Genomic DNA, 20,098 nt, shown 5'->3' with positions numbered 1-20,098 from the left:
GTGTCTGTGTGTGTCGTTGTGTTAGTGTGTGTGGTGAGAGTCTGGTGTGTGTGTGTTTCTGTGTGTAAGTGTGTGTTTGTCTGTTTCTCTCTTTGTGTGTGTGCGTGTGTGTGTGTGTGTTTGTGTGTGTGAGAGACTGTGTGTGTGTGTGAGTGTGTGTACATGTGTGTGTGTGAGTGAGTGTGTGTATATGTGTGAGAGTGAGCGAGTGTGAGTGTGTATATCTGTGAGAGTGAGTGTGTGTGTGAGAGACAGTGTGTGAGAGTGAGTTTGTGTATGTGTGAGTGAGTGAGAGTGGGTGTGTATATGTGTGAGAGTGAGTGTGTGTGTGAGTGAGTGTGTATGTGTGAGTGAGTGAGTGAGTGTGTGTGTGAGAGACAGTGTGTATGTGAGTGTGTGTGTGTGTGTGAGTGTGTGTGTGAGAGAGTGAATGACTGTGTATGAGTGTGAGTCTTTATATCATAGAAACATAGGAAATAGATGCAGGAGTATGCCATTTGGCCTTTTGAGTCTGCACCACCATTCAATATGGTCATGGCTGATAATGCAATCTCAGTATCTCATTCCCACACTCTCCCCATTCCCTTTGATCTCTTTAGCTGTATGGACCACGTCCAATTCCCTCTTGATTATATCTGATGAACTAGCTCCAACAGCTTCGTGTGGGAGAGAATTCCACAGGTTCCCCAACTCTCTGGGTGAGGCAATTCTTCCTCATCTCAGTCCAAAATGGCTTACTGCTAATTCTTAGGCTGTGAATCCTAGTACTGGACCTCCCCAACATCAGGAACATTCTTCCCACATCTATCCTGTCCAGTCCCATCAGCGTTTTATATGTTTCTATGAGAATCCCTCTCACTCTTCTAAATATCAGCAAATATAAGCCCAGTCAGTTCAATCTTTCCTCATATGTGAGTCCTGCCATTCCTTGAAACAGTTTGGTGAACCTTCACTGGACACTCTCAATAGCAAGAATGTCCTTCCTCAGAATAAGAGACCAAAACTGCACACAATCCCCAAGGTGTGCTCTCACGAATGCCCTGTATAACTGCAGGAAGACATCCTTACTCCGATATTGAAATCCTCTCGCTATGAAGGCTCTTGCTATGCCATTAGCTTTCCTTGCTGCCTGCTGTACCTGTATCCCAACCTTCAGTAACTGTTCCACTGTGACACCCAGGTCTCATTCTTCCTCACCTTTTCCTAAACTGCCACCATTCAGATAATAACATACACTCCTGTTTTTGCCACCAAAGTGGATAACCTCACATCTATCCACATCATATTGCATTTGTCAAGTACTTCCCCACTCAGCCAGTCTGCCAAGTCACCCTGCAGCCTCTTAGCATCCTCCTAACAGCACACACTGCCACCCAGCTTAGTGTTATCTGCAAATTTGGAAATAGTGCATTCACTTCCTTCATTTGAATCATTCATATATATTGTGAAGAGCTGGATTCCCAACATGTCACTGCCTATCAGTGTTTTGTGGGTGTGTGTGTGGGTCTGCGTGTGTGAGTTTGTGTGTGTGTCTGTGGGTATGTGTGTGTGACTGTGTGTGTGGGTGTCAGTGTGTCTGCATGTGTGTCTATGTGTGTGTGGGTGTGGGTGAAGTTGAGGATGTTGGTACTGGTGAGGGTATGGAAATGAGTGTGGGTGTGGGAATGGGTGAGGGTGTGGTGGAAAGGAGAGGTTGTGGGGGGTGGTGAGGGCATTGGTGAGAGGGTATTCTTAGCCCCTGTTCAGGAGAACAGCTAAAAATTGGAGTTTATCCATTTCTGGGGCTTCAGAGCCGGTGAGGTATGAAAATTGATCGCAGTGTACCTGACTGGTTTCTGACAGGTGGGTAGGTTTAAAATCCTTGCAGGGTCTTCCTCAGGAATTAATTTTATCAGGTACAAAGAAATTACCTTATTTATTCAATTATTAGCTGAGAACTGTTTCAATGAAACTTGATAAAGAACAAGCTCTTTTGATCCAGTCAAACCAATTTAAACCCAGTTAAAATGGAAACACCATCTTGCCTCTGACAATCCCACAGTCTCATATTAATTGGAATTTGAAACTTTCTTGAGCAGATGATCAAGATACCCCTCCGAAAGAAGCAGAATTATAAGTTTTTTTTAAGAGTAGGACTGTTTGGTACCTGACTGTAATTCTAAGCAAAGTCTTGTATAGTGAAGACATCATGACTCCCCCTACCTGAGATTAAACAGGTGGGAAAAGGCTTGGGCTGACAATTGCTGGGTAATTTTGTTTTATTTCCTCACGAATCCAGAGTATTGACATTGCTCTGTCCCGGATGTCTCTTCTTTTCCCCTGACCATGTCTACCCTTTATGCTCACTGTTGGCACCATCAGATTCCACTGGCTGCCCGTTCCATTCTGAAATGCCACCCCAGTGCATCAATCAGAAAGAACCTGACTGATTGCGAGTTATAGGGGATGAGATGTTCTCTTTTCCCCACTTAGCCCCACTCACGATCATTCACATCCAACAATACACCATCAGCTGCAAGATTCACTGCAAGAAATCACCAAGGCATCATCTTAGACAGCATCTTCTAAACCTATGATTGCGTCCATCTAGAAGGACAAGGGCAGCCGAGACATGGGAACGCCACCCTCTGCAGATTCCCCTCCAAGCCACTCACCATGTTGCTCTTTCAGTGTAACTGGGTCAAAATCCTGGAGCTCCCTGTTGAAGAGCGCTGTGGGTCTGTCTACCCTGATTGAACTGCGGCAATGCAATAACGCAGCTCATCAGCACAAAATGGGGTGGGCAGTCAATGCTGATCCAGCCACAAATGCCCACATCCCATTAATGAATAAAAAAAGATGACCGTTGAGCATTCAGATCTCAGCGACTTACAGTGACAGAACTAATTGCCAAAAAGAAAAGAGGTAAAAGAAATGATTGGCAATAAAAATGAAATTCACGCTTATCTGCCTGCCACTCTTACTGACAAATTCACTGCTTGAATGTTTTCATTTTATTTTGGTATCTAAGTGAGATGGAAAAGAAAGTGACAGCTCTCCTGTAGACTGCTTCACTGGAAACTAGATTGTGAATAACAGCATATCGTGTTACTATCAACAAACAGATTGAGTGATTGTGAGACACAATTCACTGTTGCCTAGTGATTGAAATGCCAGCAGCACACCAGTTTTATTTCTGTTTATTTATTGTCTGTTTATTTCTTTGATATCAGGGCTAGTCAAAGCCAACTGTGCTGTTGGAATGAATGGACTCATTTGGGAAGGGTTAATACTGTGAGTGGCTAGCATTGCTTCAAACTACCCTGCAGTGATTAAAACCTGCTGTCGGAGTGGAGGTGTGTTGTGGCTGGAATGGTAAGTAATTCTGTCCAGGGAAATACTACAGAGTGACAAAACATTGGGAGAGCAGGCTACCTCATTTTCCAACATCACTGAAGGCCGATGAGGAAGATAGGTGAAGGAGAAGATCACAAACACAAGGACAGAAGGCAGGGGGAGCAGCTGGTCATTGAGAATCAAGGCCCAAAGATCTGGATACAATGGATTAAGTTAACTGACGTCAAACAAATGGAGGTGGTAGTCATGTCCTCAAATGCTGCACAGTCTGAACCCCACCAGTCACCCCACACATTGCTCAATTCACAACAGGCCCACGATTCACCCCACAAAACTTTTTTATCAGTGAGGACCCATCCCTAAAATTTATCAAGTCCCCAGTACCATCACACACGTTGCACTGCTGCAAGCTTCACCTCACACACTGGCATTTATTCATCCATGCCATCAGATCACCCAAACAGATTGAAATACTTCCCATTGGCTTGAAGGACCAGGTGGCATACAGTCTGAATGAATCAGGGGTGCAGCAGTTTGTCCTGATGCTGTACAGGACTTAGAGGAGAATTTCAATGAGGCAGTATACAAAAGAAGTTGAGTGGATATATAAATATCATGCTTGCAGCATTAGGTAGTCTGCGGTCAATGTCAAGCAGCAAGGATGGGCTCTGGCACTAACTTGTCACATGGCTTTGCACAGAGCCGGGGTTCCATCCTATCTGCATGGAAATGGTGATTGAATCTATTCACACACTCTGGTTTATGGTATCACAAATTCCAATGATCACTGTCACCCAAAATCTGAGTGTTGTTATGGAGGATAACATGCTGCTATGTGGCTGTGGATTGTAGTGTGCACCAAGTAACAGTCCAGCAATCTGTCCTCCAGTACATTGTTGAGATTCCTGAACACCACCAGAGTGAGTGACAGTGGCCACTATAGGAAACCAAGGGAACTCAGCCACATCTCTGTCATTGGGACAATGCCAAAAACCAGCTGAAATAGCTCTACGTAGACCAGTATCCCATCATCAACTCACACTTTATTTACATGTGGACAGTGCATAACACTGATCCAGCCCCCTCAGAGCCACCTCTCAGTGTGAACAGAACTCCTGACATTCCTATTTATAACTGTCAGCCAGGGCTCCCTGATTGGGTCAGATTAACAGCCCCAATCAGAAAACTCATACTCTATGAGGTCCATCTGACAGACCTTGTTACAAACACTACACCATTATTAAGGACAAAGAGTCAGGTGATCTAGAAAACAGTAATACGAGCTGGGAGATGGAGGAGTGGGTGAGCAGTCCAATATGGTTTCATGAAAGGGAAGTCATAAATCTAAAGACTTCTTTGAGGATGTGAAGGCCAGCCTAGGTAAAGGAGAACAAATAGACATAACGTATTTTGATTTCCAAAAGGCTTTCACTGTGGTGACACATCAAAGGCTATTGCACATGGTAGAAGCTCATGGTGTTGGGATTAATGTTTGAACATAGATTATGAGTGGTGGCGCTGTCTGTTTGTGTTGTGTTTCTGTTTGCGCGCGCATGTGTGCATTTATGCATGTGTGGACGTGAATATGTCTGTCTCTGTGTGTGCGTAGGTGTGTTGTTGTTTGTATTTATGGGTGCATGTGAAAGTGTGTGGGTGTGTGGCAGGGTGATTGGTGGTGGTTGCCATTGGAATTTGAAGTCTGAAGTGATAGAGCTGAGTTCTGGGACCCATACGCTGATGTGCGTATTTGGAGACACCCTGAGCCATGGGGAACTGTGCAGTCAAAGCGAAGGCCCATCAGCACTCCTCCTGCTTCTTCCTGGCTCACATTAGTGACATTTAATTAACTGTCTTAGAGAACCTCAGTGACCTCCCTCATATAACAGTGGACAGCAAACTGCAAGATGTTGCAAATATCTCTATCTTCTGAAGGGAACAAACCATCTGCAAATAAGTTCATCACCAAAGTCATGTTCATGGGTAACTACAATAGTCCTTCTCCTGCTCTGAGGTTGCTATAATGACTGCAGCAAACTTCAGTGAGGGTGTTAAACAGAGATGTCCCACATTTTGTTCTGTTGCTCCTTGCTGAGGCTCATGTTGAAGAATGGCTCCCTGAAATTCCTTGCCAGATATGTCCACCTGCCTTTGTCTCTCACCCACTCCTCCATCTCCCAGCACTTTTCTGCTCTGGGTGTTCTCTGACCATTCTCCACGTTAATGCACTTGAACGTCAGTTCTCCATTGCCCCCGCCCCCACCTCACTACAGCTAGGAGTAGTGAAGTAAAACAAAATCTTGGCAAACTATACATCAATTTAATCTTACTTACTGACATCTGTGATTTATTTGACTAATCTCAGGTGCATCTCTAGAGCTAAGCATTGGTAAACTGCATTTCGCTTCTCACCCTCAGGAATCTTCAATTATTTTTAGCATAATGAGATATATTAATACTAGCAATTACAATTTCAGTTACCAACAGTATGTTATTTTGATGTCCTTTAGTCTACTATTTTAAGAAGTGTTAATTATTTGTGTCTGTAAATGAATAAACATTGAAAACAATTATTTTCGGCTGAACTGTTTTAAGGTTCCAAATTTACTCATAAAATGTTTAATAGGTTCAAAGAAAACTAAGGCATCAATTTAGTAATTACTGCATGACCTCTTAAAGATGCTCATCAATGTGAAAAATTACAAGCATACAAAAACAGGTTTGAAATCATGTATACCACTATAAACACCAAGAGCTTAATTATCAATTACTTAGAGAAATCCTGACAAGCTGTTTGTCTAAAAAGGTAACAAATGAATTACCTACCACAGAAAGACAGTTTGAAAGCAGAGCTCCATCTTGGTTTAACATATTGGACACTGTTATTGCGGGAAGATTCATGTTCTGTGGGTTGAACTGAAGTAGCCCATTCTGTGGCATTGAGTGGCAGATTGAATGATAACTGGATTCTGTGTCTGCCAAGTGAAGCAGTGAATGATCTGGCATTGTAGGAGGAGTAATAGGAGGGATATCCAAATCCTCATCTCCAATGTTTGGGACTGGATAAGTCTGTGGAATAAAATGGCACTTTAATAGATATGTTCATTCTAAAGGAACCATGGGACCCTCAAGCAAAAAGGAATACTCACCATAATACTTCCAATGAGATGGTCGTAACTCACTGTGCTGTTTCTAACCAGCAATGTTGACAATTACCATCAAGCAGAATTTACCATGTTACTTTAGACAGTGTCATAGTTACTTAACTCAGACAGCATCGGAGATTAAATGTCAAATTTGATGTATCCAAACCTGCCCCAGTACTTGCCAAATCAAATAATTCTGGAATTTAGACTTAAGATCAAAAGTAACAGGTTGAATCTGAATCTGGAAATTTATGGCAATCATTGTTTTCTTTGAAATAAAATATGCTAATTGCAGTTTATTTCAAATCACTTAAAATTAGAATTAGTGTTCACAAGGTGATTGAAACTATCCTTGGCAGTAGCAAAAATATGCATTGACAAGGCTCGAGAGTGTATAATTCAAATAAACATCATTCTGCAAAATAGCATGAAATGTATGCAAAACAATTAATGTCTGTGCTGAATAGGAATTCTCTCTCTCTCTGAGTTAATGAACCAGGCAGCTGGCAAAGTGCTTCTGGTTTCAGCCAGTATTAAAAGAAAATTTCTATCCTATCCCATTTTTTAGAAACATTTCAAACCACTTCACAAAGAATGATTTATTTTAGAGTAAAGATGCAAGATCAGTCGATAGGATATCAAATCGAGTAACCAAAATACAAGATTACAATTCAGAGGCAGTACAAACAGATATGTGGTATGCTGTCTCCAGTTCTTTGAGACACACAGGTGACATACAAGTGTTGGAGCCAGGATAATGAACAGCAAAGAGGCTTATCCATGGGACATTTTTAGCCCTTCAAATGGATGAATTTGGGTGAAAACTTTAATTAAAATTTCAAATCTGAACCCTTCATCATCCCTGCACTGCATGAATCACCCTCCAGTTTTCATGCAGTCTCAGTTTTGAGGAAAGATTAGAGAAATTTGGACTTTCTAGTCGCAAAAGCAGACATTTGAGAGATAATGTTGTATCAGCATTTAAGCTAATACACTGACTGAGAAAGGTAAATCTGAGAAATTAATTTGAATTAAATTGCAAGACAAGGATAAGGAGGCAGAGATTGAAATCAGCGAGACACACATTTAGGATTGATCAGGGGAAACTCTTCTTTACAAGAAAGCAATCCATACTTGGAATAAAATTCCAGGTAGGCTGGAAGGGATGAAATTTCTGAACATATTAAAACAATAATTAGGCATTGTAAAGATAAAAGCTCAAGAGTTTTGAAAACAGGTGAATTAGGATGAGTCCAATGAGTCTCAAGAATAGCTGTTGTATGATCTGTGAATGCAAGTGACTTATATCATTTCGGCAAATACAGGGTCTATTTTTATGCATAGCAAGATTCCACAAAGAGATAGATGAAATTATTGAACAGTTAATCTAATTTAGGCAGTGAGGATTAAAACAGGAGTACTGACTGAGTAGCAACAAATCTCAATGTAATGTGAATGTTGTTGAGGAACCTTTAAAATCTACTAATCTTGGCAAACAGCATTTTGGTTTAATATTTCAGCTGAGATATAGCACCTTCAATACTGGAGCATTCCATTCAATACAGTTGGTTGAAGTATCAGTCTATATTTTTGGCTGAGGTAGAGTATGCAGCCTGATGCTGGGCAAAATCAGACAGCTGCATGTGATCTTCCAAGAGGCTCCCAGTGAAACCATGGGGGTAAATGATGAAGGCAGGATGGCAGGCTGGTGTGATGGGCAGAGAAGCTGCGGACCATGTTGGTGCCTTGGTCAAACAGCTGCCAGTATTGTGCGTAATGGCAACTTCTGGTAGGAAAACTGCAGCCAGATTGACAGCTGGAAAGTCTTGGGTGATCCCATGGTTCCATGAAAGCTCTGCCCAGGCTGCAAGGGCTAAGGTCCTCTTTTCCTCATGGACTGGGGGTCTGGGTGGAGATGGTAAGAGAGATTGGGCAACTGTGGGGCTTTTGGGAGAACTTGGATTCAGTGCCGACAGCACGGTATGTTCAGTATGCTGGGCCTTGCATGTGGCAGTGGGGACGGGATTTTTTATTCTTTTGTGGAAAATGGGTGTTGCTGGCTGGGCTATCCTTTATTGCCTGTCCTTAGCTGCCCTTGAGAAGGTGATGGTGAACTGCCTTCTTGAACCGCTGCGGTCCATGCTCGAGTTGGTGGAGATGGAATGGCCACCCACTCAATGGTGATGGGGTTAAGCAACAACAAATCTTATCAGAGGCCTAGCTGCACCATAGGCCCCTCGAGGTTATACATATATATATAATATATATTTTAAAGACATATCAGACAGATGGGCTGCCTCGAGTGTGGATGTTGGTCATGTTTCCATGGAGTGACTAATAGTGTCCACTTGTGTGATGGTGACAGCTCATAACAGAAAGGAATAGGCCAATGGCTTGTTTGGGTACTGCAGGGTGAAGATCTCATTTCTTGAGGTGAAAATTTCCAAGTGCATTTAGCATATGATGATGAGGTTCTGTTATCCAATCAAGGACATGAGCTTCACCTTCTGGACCAATATTTATTGCCCATTCCTAACTACTGTTGAGAATCTGGTGGTGAGCTGCCTTCTTGAACTACTGCAGTCCGTTAGATATTGGTATCACCACAACTAAGAAGGGAGTTCCAGGATGACTGTCAATGAAGGAGTAGTGATACATTTTCAAGTTAGGATGGTGACTGCCTACAGAGGAAATTGCAGCTGATTGGTATTCCCCTCTATTTGATGTCATTGTCCTTCCAGATGTAAGCGGTCTTGTGTTTGGAAGGCACAGTAGGAGGAGACGTGGTGAATTTCAAGAATTCCTCTTTTGGACGATACACCATGCTGCTACTGAGCGTCAGTGATGGTGGAGGGAGTGGATGCTTGTGGATGTGGTGCCGATCAAGTGGCTGCTTTGTCTTGGATGGGTGTCAAGCTTCTTGAGAGTTGTTGGAGCTGCACCCATCCAGGCAAGTGGGGAAAATTCCATTCCAGTCTTGGCTTGTGCCTTGTAGTTAGAGTCGTAGAGTAATACTGCATGGAAATAGGCCCTTCGTCCAATCTGGTCCATGCGGACCATGGTGCCAACTCAGCTGGTTCCAATTTCCTGCATTTGTTCCACATCCCTCTAAAGCTTTCCCATCCATGCATCTATCCAAATGCCCCTCAGGTCCTTCTTAAATCTTTCCCCTCTGACCTTGACTTCTGCTCTCTAGTTTTCAATTCCCCAGGCCTGGGAAAAAGACTAATTGCTTCCATCCCATCTATGACCCTCATGATTTTATACACCTCAATAAGATTCACCTACGTTCCCTGGAATAAAGTCCTATCCTGTCCAACTTCTCCCGACAACGCAGGCCTACGAGACTTGGCAACATCCTCATAAATCTTCTTTGTACTCTTTCCAGTTTAACTATGTTTATCCTATAACAGGGTGAACAAAACTGTACACAATACTCCAAGTGTGTTCTCACCAATGACTTATACAACTGTAACATAATATCCCAACTCTTATTCTCAATGCCTTGACTGATGAAAGCCAGTATGCTAAATGCCTTCTTCATCATCCTGCCCACACGTGGTGCTGCTTTCAACAAACTATGTGCTTGTAGTGCTAGGTCCCCCTGTTCCACCACACTCCTCAGGACCTTACCAATTACTGTATAAGTCCTACTTTGGTTTGACTTTCCAAAGTGCAACACCTCACACACATCTGTAATGAATTGCATTTGCCAGTCCTCAGTCCAGTTCCCCAAATGATCAAGATCCTTCTGATGGACAGACTTTGGGGAGTCAATGACAGAAAAGGAAACACAAACACCTAACCTCACTTTAAAAGGTAAGAAAGTAAGAAAAGTGCTGCTATTGAAGGATGAGGACAATATCAGGTGTCCCAAATGATAATTGGCTCTATTGGTCCATGAATTGATCAGTCTAGACATCGGTACAGTGGCCCTGAGTGAGTTTCACATTTTCGAGCAAGGCAGCCTGGCAGAACAATACGCCCTCTATTGGTCAAGTAGACAATGACACCATCTGCAGTGATAGAAAGAACTACCGATACTGGAGTCAGAGATAACACACTGTGAAGCTGGAAGAACACTGGCATGCTGTGTTCCTCCAGCTCCACGCGGTGTTAACACCATCTGCATTAGCTTGTTGGTGAAGAACTATTGCTACTACACTTTCAAACCTGCCAATTGGCCATTCTAAACACATCATGTCCCTATGCCTGCCAATCCAATACCAGCAATGTGCCACTCTCAGCAGAATCTATGCTCCCTACCTGATACAGTTAATGTCAACACGCATCTCCAAGAACTCAACCAGAAAGCCTCCCAAAGATAACGTTGTGGCCTTTTGCAACTTTAATGGCAGAATTGGCTGTAACAGCCTAACGTGGAAGGTGGGGCTCAGAAACCATGCAATGAAAATAGAGATGTTTGCTTTTGGAGTTCCATGGAGAAAGTCCATGACCAACCCCTTCTTTCAATAGAAAGACTGCTTCAAGACCACATTAATGTGCTCCAATTCTAAACTTGATAGTCTGTATCTTGGTGCAGCACCATCATCTGAAGGTCATAATGCATTCTAGAATCATGCTCAGTGCTGATTGTCCTGCAGATCAACTGCTTGTTCTGTCAAAGCTGCATTTCAATTTCAATCCTAAGCCCAAGAACAGATCTAAATAAAACACGTCTGAAGGACAGGAATCTGCAAACTTCCCCTTACAGAGATAGATATTCCCTCTATTAACAATCACAGATGGGAAGCACAGGATATAGACAGTGATGTTTGGAGATGCTACTCCAGGAGTGCTCCAGAGATTAAGTGATGAACCAGATCAAACATCACAGGAGGAGAATTGATCCAATTTTTCACCAGCATCAGGTACATCTTTACTTCCACCGTCTATGGAGGAATCGGCCTGTAACAGACCTGCACCCAATGAGTACAATACTCCTAAATCTTCACCCACAAAGAAATGGCAATACAGTCTTTCACGTTGAATGATCAGGCAATTTCCCCATGATACTAATAAGATTTAACTTTATTCTTTTTTTCACACAAATTTACATTCTAAATGCAAAGATCCAATTCATTTTTGTTTTCTTATTTCAAATAATGGTCTTTTAAAAATTCACTGTTATTCAAAACAAGAAATCAAATGATGCCTTTCAAATAAAAGATGTTTCGTCACTTCCAATAAATTAAGTGATATCATCTAGAAAGCCAAAAGTGAATGGAAGCCCACTTATGAAGAAGAGTCCTGACCTGAAACATCAACTTTCTTGCTCCTCTGATGCTGCCTAGTCTGCTGTGTTCCTCCAACTCCACACTGTGTTATCTCTGACTCTAGCATCTGTAGTTATTACTATCTCTGAATGGAAGCTTGTATCTGTTTGCACCACAGGTTGGAAGGTGTGGGCTTCTGCTCAATTTTAACTTCAGATAACATTTGCAAAGATCTGACACCCGAACGCCCAACATTCATGGGGGAATGTATAATTTGATTCTGCCTGCTCTAGAATAAATCACAGACACTGCAATTTGCAATTTCATCTAATTGTTGTCAAACAGGCTAAGAAATGCAGACAAAGCACAACATTGACATGACAAAGCTAAAAGAATGCATAGCATTGATACAACTTATGAACTCATGAAAATTCCCAGTGGTAATAAAGTGCTCAGATATTGCCACCAGAAAACGCAAGTTTCCTTTTCAGGCATCACTACACAGCTCCACTTAAATGGTTAAAGTCACAGTAAACTAAGATTAGCAACAAAATGGTTCCCCCATATCATCTGGTCATTGGTCAAGTGGAAGAGCTGATATTTATATCAGAGATGGTGGGAACTGCCGACGCTGCAGAATCTGAGATAACAAGGTGTAAATCTGGATGAACACAGCAGACCAAGCAGCATCAGAGGAGCAGGAAGGCTGACATTTCGGGCCTAGACCCTTCGTCAGAAATGCGGGAGGGGAAGGGGATTCTGAAATAAATAGGGAGGCGGACAGAAGATGGATAAAGAAGAAGATAGGTGGAGAGGAGACAGACAGGTCAATGAGGCAGGGATGGAGCCAGTAAAGGTGAATATGGATGGGGAGGTAGGGAGGAGATAGGTCAGTCCAGGGAGGAGGGACAGGTCAACGGGGCGGGATGAGGTTAGTAGATAGGAGATGGGGGTGGGGCTTGAGGTGGGAGGAGGGGATAGATGGGAGCAAGGATAGGTTAGGGAGGTGGGGTCAAGCTGGGCTGGTTTTGGGATGCGGTGGGGAGGGGAGATTTTGCAGCTTGTGAAGTCCACATTGATGCCATTGGGCTGCAGGGTTCCCAAGCAGAATATGAGTTGCTGTTCCAGCAACCTTTGAGTAGCTTCATTATGGCACTGCAGGAGGCCCAGGATGGACATGTTGTCTAAGGAATGGGAGGGGAAGTCGAAATGGTTCTCAACTGGGAGGTGCAGTTGTTTATTGCGAACCGAGCGGAGGTGTTCTGCAAAGCGGTCCCCAAGCCTCGGCTTGGTTTCCCTGATGTAGAGGAGGCCACAATGGGAATAGTCGATGCAGTATACCACATTAGCAGATGTACAGGTGAACATCTGCTTGATGTGGAAAGTCTTTTTGGGGCCTGGGATGGCGGTGAGGGAGGAGGTCAGGTGTAGCACTTCCTGCAGTTGCAAGGAAAAGTGCTGGGTGAGGTGGGGCTGGAGGGGAGTGTGGCGCGGACAAGGGAATCATGGAGAGTTATGCTCCGTTCGCACTAAACAACTGTACCTCCCAGTCGTGAACCATTTCAACAGCCCCTCCAATTCTGCAGACGACATGTCCATCCTGGGCTTCCTGTAGTGCCACAACAATGCGACCCAAAGGTTGCAGGAACAGCATATTCCGCTTGGGAACCCTGCAGCCCAATGGTATCAATGTGGACTTCACGAGCTTCAAAATCTCCCCTCCCTCTACTGCATCCCAAAATCAGCCCAGCTCGTTCCCGCCTCCCGAACCTGTCCTTCCTCCCACCTATCCCCTCCTCCCATCTCAAGCCCCATCCCCATCTCCCACGTACTAACCTCATCCCAGCCCCTTGACCTGTCTGTCCTCCCTGGACTAACCTATCCCCTCCCTACCTCCCCACCTACACTCACCTTTACTGGCTCCATCCTCGCCTCTTTGACTGGTCTGTCTCCTCTCCACCTATCTTCTCTATCCATCTTCTATCTGCCTCCCCCTCTCTCCCTATTTATTTCAGAACCCCCTTCCCCTCCCCCATTTCTGATGAAGGGTCTAGGCCCGAAACATCAGCCTTCCTGCTCCTCTGATGCTGCTTGACCTGCTGTGTCCATCCAGCTCTAAATCTTGTTATCTCTGATATTTACATCAGATGACCACAGATACAATCAGTTCAGCTTGATGAAAGTTCTGCTAAGAGGGAGAAGGACTGTTAGGAACTAACTGTCAAAGAAGCTAGCTGTCAAAGAGGCATTTACAGAAGATTACATGTTAACAGTCAAGGATACTATTTAGCCCTTCCTTTCCTTACTGAACCTACCACACTCTTGTGGTTAAATTTCCACAGTCCTATTTTTCTACTGTTCTTCAATCATTTGAACAGGGACATTCACATCATTGGCAAGGCCAACATTTGCTGCCTATCCGCAAGTGAGCTTCACTCTTCTTTTCTCTCAAAATCATAGAATCTCCGGCTGGTTCACTTTTCCTTGCTTTCTCTTTCATGTTCCCAAGTAACTAGCTGATATCTGTCTGTCTGCTGCTCTCAATTTGGTGTCAATCATTACTTGTGTTACAGCATTCTATATTCCTACACTTAAAGAACCTCTTTTAATCTCTCCTCAATATTTTGTGATTGTACTCTGAACAATAAAAAGCTGAACTTTTTAGGGCCTGTTTACAGTATGCTATAAGTGAGAGTTACAACGTGGTGCCCATGGTGTTCATGCACATTCGAAGGGCAACTCACACCCGGTGCCAAACAATTGCAGACATAACAACACATACAAGCAGAAAGATGCAGCGTGGACGGGCCACTACTTCAATTACTTCAATGTTGATTTGACACCAATGGAACCATTTTGGAGTTCAATACGTTAGACTGTATTAATCTTTTTCAACTTCTCAAAGCTGAGCATTCATTCAGGAGTGGTAAGGACACATCTCCAACCAAGTTATCTAAAGAGGTCATCAACCACTTACAGTTTTATTGCTGATTGATCACTTTCTGGCTATTGCTTTGATTCTACAGTGTTTGATGCTTTTCTAATTCTTTCTACTTACTAACGTTTAAAAGAATGGTGTGGCAGGTACTGAAGGACGTATCTCTGACTTCTGTGATTCTGCATAGAACTGCTTCCACCAGATATAGGGACATTAATAAACATGCTTGTGGAATACAACATGACTTAAAGAAAAAATAAAGGTCACACAGAGTAGGTCAGCCTGCTAGAAGAGGGAGAAGGAAAAAGGGAAGGAAGCACTGACAGTAATAGGACATACTTACTCTACATGTTGAAGAGGTAATTCACCTCTATGACCACAGAAGAAGCACTGTGTGAAAAATGTACATTTTTCATTAAGGATTTCCCATTGAAATCGGTGACCTGGTAAAGCCACAACTGCAATGTCAGAGAGGACACTGTCAGGGGGCTTCTGGAAGGTTCCAGCTCTGGCTCTGAATGTTCTGAAGAGTCATATTGAACTTGAAATGTTGACTCTAGAGAAGGGTCACTGGACCCTAAACGTTAATTCTGTTTCTCTCCACAGATGCTGCCAGACTTGCTGAGTTTCAGTTGCATTTTCTGCTTTTTATTTCACTTGTCAGGAAGCATTCTGCTATTCAGAGCCAAATAGAAGTAAATAAGCAGATTCTAATGACTACTTCAGAGGAGTGACCACACACTGATCATGTCTGGGAGCTGAATGCTCAAGGTATTCAATATTTAGAGAGGATGGACCAAAAGGTAAATGAAGCAGTGCAGCACAATTCATAACGGGTGAAATCAGCACATTACTGAGAGCGTCTGGGAACAGAAGATCTAAAATAAACCTGAATGGGAAAAAAAACTGCAAGGGGCAACAAACATTTGTGTGAGTACTGGGGCCCACTGAACGGTTTTAGAAACGTAGGGCATTTATATCTAGAAATTAGAGGTGTGTGTAATAAACTGTAATCATGGCCCATTTGAATTTAAGTATGGATTGGATTAATTAGCACGAATGCTGTGGTGGACAGTTTCCAGGAATACATACAGCATGGTTTTCCAGAACGTACTGTTGAGGAACCAACTAGTGAACAGGTGGAGATAATAGGAACTGTAGATGCTGGAGAATCTTAGCATCTTAGGAGCAGGAAATGCTGCTTGGCTTGCTGTGTTCATCAGCTCCATACCTTGTTATTGATAGAACAGGCAGCTTTAATCCTGTATTGCGTAAGTGTAAGAGCTAATTCGTAACCTCACTGCAAAGGAGCCTTTATTAAAGAGTTCCTGTAAGATGACAGAATTTGCAATAAGGTGTGAAAATGATGTTGTTCAAATGAGAACCAGGGTCTTAAATCTAAACAAAGGAAGCTACAAAACATGGTGTCTCAGTGGTTAGCCGCACAGCCTCACAGCGTCAGGGACCTGGGTTTGATCCAACCCTTCGGTGACTGTCTGTATGAAGTCTGCACATTCTCCCTGTGTCTGTGTGGGTTTCTGCCAGGTCCTCCAGTTTCCTCCCACAGGCCAAAGATGTGCAGGTTAGGTGGTTTGGCCATGGAAAATTACACATAGTGTCCAGGGATGTGTAGATTAAGTGGATTAGCCATGGGAAATGCAGGATTACAGGGATAGTGTGGGAGGATGTGTCTGAGTGGGATGCTCTTCAGAGAGTTGGTATGACTTTTTTAGGCCATTTAGCCTGTTTCCACACTGCAGGGATTCTATGAAGGCTAATTTGTTTTGGTAGATGGGTAAACTACATTAAGCCAGTCAATGGTCAGCATTTAAATAAATAATATTTTTTAAAAATTATATTTCCTTGAGGGTCCAAAATACAGCAGGAGAGTGAGTCAACCTTGGATAACAAAAGAGGTTAAAGATTGTATAATGTCAAAGTATTATTAAGTACAAAGATTGGGAGCATTTCAGAATTCTGTAAAGAAGGGCCAAGAATCATAGAATCTCTACAGTTTGCAAACAGGCTATTTGGCCCACACCAAACTGCTGAAACGAATGTTACCCTATCACTGTAATCTTGCATTTCCCATGGCTATTCCACCTCGCCCTGCACGTCCTTGGACACCATGGGCAATTTAGTATGACCGATCCACCTAATCTACACATCCTACCAATTTTAACCCCCTCTGCACATCTTTGGACTGCAGGAGGAAACTAGAGCACCCAGAGGAAATCCACGCAGACACAGGGAGAATGTGCCAACTCTGCACAGACAGTGCCTGAGGTTGGAATTGAACCTGGGTCCCTGATGCTGTAAAGCAGTAGTGCTAACCACATAGCTGCCCAGACAATTGAAGAAATAAGGGCAAACATGCAACAATTAAACAAAAACCAAAGAACTGCAGAATGCTAGAAATCAGAGACACAAAAAGAAATTGCTGGAGAAACTCATCAGGTCCAGCAGTATCTGTGGAGAGAAGGCACGGTTAATGTTTGGGGTCCAGTGACCCTTGACCAGAGTCGTCACTGGGCCCGATATGTTAACTTTGCTTTCTGTCTGTGAAAAGAAAAAGATTAGCAAAGTCTTCAGGAGCACAGGGGTTTATTGCTTTGCTGGGATTTTGTCAGAGGCCTTTGCAGTAAACAGCTTTTCCAACAACGTGGAGGAAATCACGTTGGCTGAAGATTAGTATATGTAATGCTGGGGGTGCCCAGAGGACACTTGCATTGACGATCTGGCCATAGATCCTCACAGAATCTTCAACCTTGTCTTTTGTATTTGATGTGCTAGACCCTCCATCATTGAGAATGGGGATAGTCAAGGAACCTTTCTCATAAGACAACCCCTTCATCCCAGGAATTAGAAAGATGAACCTTCTCTGAACTGCTTTAGACAAGTTATGTCAATTCTTAGGTAAGGAGACTCAATTTATATTCAATACACCAGATGCAGTCTGAGTTATGGCTCTGTATAATTACTGAATTCAACATACTTAATTCAAGGGAATACATCTTCTTTACTTCACAGAATGTCAGTGTTATCTCCATCAGGAATTTAACTTTTTACATCTTGGCCACACCATAGAACCTCTACAGTGCAGAAACAGGCCATTTAGATCAATGCCATCCAAGACTCCAAAGCGTATCCCATCCAAACCCAGCCCCTTCCCAATAACTCCTGTATTTCCAATGGTTAACACTATGGACAATGTAGCATGGCCAATCCACCTAGCCTGCACATCTTTGGACTGTGGGAGGAAACCAGAGCACTTGGAGGAAGCCCATGCAGACTCAGGGACGATGCACAAACTCCACACAGACTGTTGCCCAAGGACGGAATCAAAGCCGGATCCTTGGCGCTGTGCGGCAGCAGCGTTAACTACTGAGCCATCGTGCCACCCCTGTAAAGCTATAGTAATTGATCCGGTGAATATTCCATGGAGCCACTGCTTTTCCCAGAGGGCAGTACATCAAGAATCGTAGCAATCTGTTGGGTGACAGTTCACTTTGGCACGCTGCAAGCCTCTTTGAAGATTTGATTCCACAGAAGTGATGGCAGGTGTATAGGCTGGTATGGCAGCAAAGTGACCTTGTAAAAGAGCAGTCTGACACTCTAATGCAACACTCAGATTTCGATTGTATACTGCATGTGTTGCTTGTGACATCAGCCATTAGGTGCTACATGATGGTTGAATGCACAACTATCTGAATGGCTTTAGTGACCATTTTTATGTTGCAAAGGGTGGGTTTCTGCACAAAGCCCAGTCCATGTTGGTGATGGACTCTTCACAATCATTGTGTTGATCATTAGTCTTCTTTAAAGCTTTCCAAAGCAAAAAGCATTTTGTTTTGCATTTCCAGCCACCTCCTTCTGTAGGTACCCCATTAATTTCCTCATCTGGATCTCCTACCGTGGTGCCCTTGTCTAACTGTGCTGCCCCTGAGCCCTGCCGAGGCTACAGCACACACAAACCCCATTTCCCATTCTGTGCAAAAGGCACCTTGAGTCTAGATTTACAATACAACACCATCTATAAATCGGAAGACAGTAAGATGAGCAGGCAAAATGTTTGCATGAACAGAGCCAATGAAGCATGAGTAGGTTGTGCATCATAATCCCTATACCTGTATCCAGTAGTTAGCTGATTTAGCTCCACTGTCTTTACTTACTAATGAAAATTATCTGCAGTTAATTTGACCGTTCTGTTTATCATCTGGAACACACTGTCATCAAACTGTCTGCCAATCATCTCTGTGTAAAGAGAATTGAACTCAAGCTGCGCCTCCCTCTCATCAAAATCCCAGAATCCTCATCTCTGAGATCATTTTATTAAATCCAAGTTGCTGTCTTTTCCTGTTATCATATCCTGGAGTTAGCTTAAGTCACCAGGATGAGGCAAAAACTGAGAGAAATCTCCTTAGAGTTACAGGACTAAGTCTAGACTTAGACTTCGGTGGTGCCTTGCATCTAGTGGGAAATCTCAGCTGGACTAATTGGATATTTGCTCCATTGAAATTAATGAACAGAAAGTAGCAGACTGTGCACTGCTAATATTCTAATAACCTACCCATTGTGTGTGAGGCTGCACCAGTAGCGAAAGGTCTCCAAATGTTCACTAGCATGATATTTATGTTACATAAGAGACATTATCATAAATAGCCCTTTAGAGCAATGTCCATGGTGTAAAAAATAAATAAACTGAGAAACATTAACCTATAAATTTATTTATGAATTTAAAATTCACTCATTCCATAAAAGTACATTTTTCTTGCAGATATTCATTTCCTTGGTTGCCCAGTGAAGCTATTTAACGCAAAACCGTCATTGCGATAATTGTTACTAAGATATTCTGTGCTCCTAAATAACTAATTCCTTCTCCTTTGTGAATCTTCTCATAGCCTCCTAACTCATTAGACCAAGTCTTAAACAGCCCATTTAAATCTCTTCCTCATGATGGACAAATATATTTGCAGATCCATTGTTTCAGCCTGCTCCTTCCACAGAGAACAAATTTCTTTCTATAGAATCCTTACACTGTAGGAACAGACAATTTAGCCCCACAATTCCACACCGACCCCCCAGAGAGGATCCCACTCAGACCCATCACCCTACACTATACTTGCATTTCCCATGGCTAACCCGTGCATATTCCTGGATACTATGGACATTTTGGCATGGCCAATCCACCTAACTTGTACATCTTTAGACTGTGGGAGGGAACCCAAGCACCCAACAGAAACACACTCAGACATGGGGAGAACATACAAAATTGCACACAGACAGTCACCTGAGAAGGAATTGATCCCAGGTTCCTGTGAGGTAGCAGTGCTAACCACTGAGTCGCTATGCCACCTCAATTCACTTAATTAATCCCCTTGTCCATTTTGTCACTACCGACATCTGCAATGTCACTTATACTTTCCACCACTTTAACCATCTGCTGCACTAACCATCTCTCAGGT

The 20,098-nt window shown here is 43.1% G+C and overlaps 1 protein-coding gene across 11 annotated transcripts in view; it reads right to left on the bottom strand.

Moving 5' to 3' along the window:
- Positions 1 to 20,098, bottom strand: part of tox (thymocyte selection-associated high mobility group box) — a 255,558-nt gene that overhangs the window by 79,908 nt on the left and 155,552 nt on the right. For all 11 annotated transcript variants that reach the window (XM_059645902.1, XM_059645907.1, XM_059645901.1 and 8 more), the window contains one exon: positions 6,160 to 6,402. In XM_059645902.1, the coding sequence (XP_059501885.1) occupies positions 6,160 to 6,402 (243 nt within the window). The remainder of the gene's footprint in view (positions 1 to 6,159; positions 6,403 to 20,098) is intronic.

The sequence above is a fragment of the Stegostoma tigrinum genome, chromosome 5 (genome assembly GCF_030684315.1).
Source record: "Stegostoma tigrinum isolate sSteTig4 chromosome 5, sSteTig4.hap1, whole genome shotgun sequence".
NCBI lineage: Eukaryota > Metazoa > Chordata > Chondrichthyes > Orectolobiformes > Stegostomatidae > Stegostoma > Stegostoma tigrinum.
Note: the sequence above shows the minus strand (reverse complement) of the source record. Positions and strands in the feature narration are given on the sequence as shown.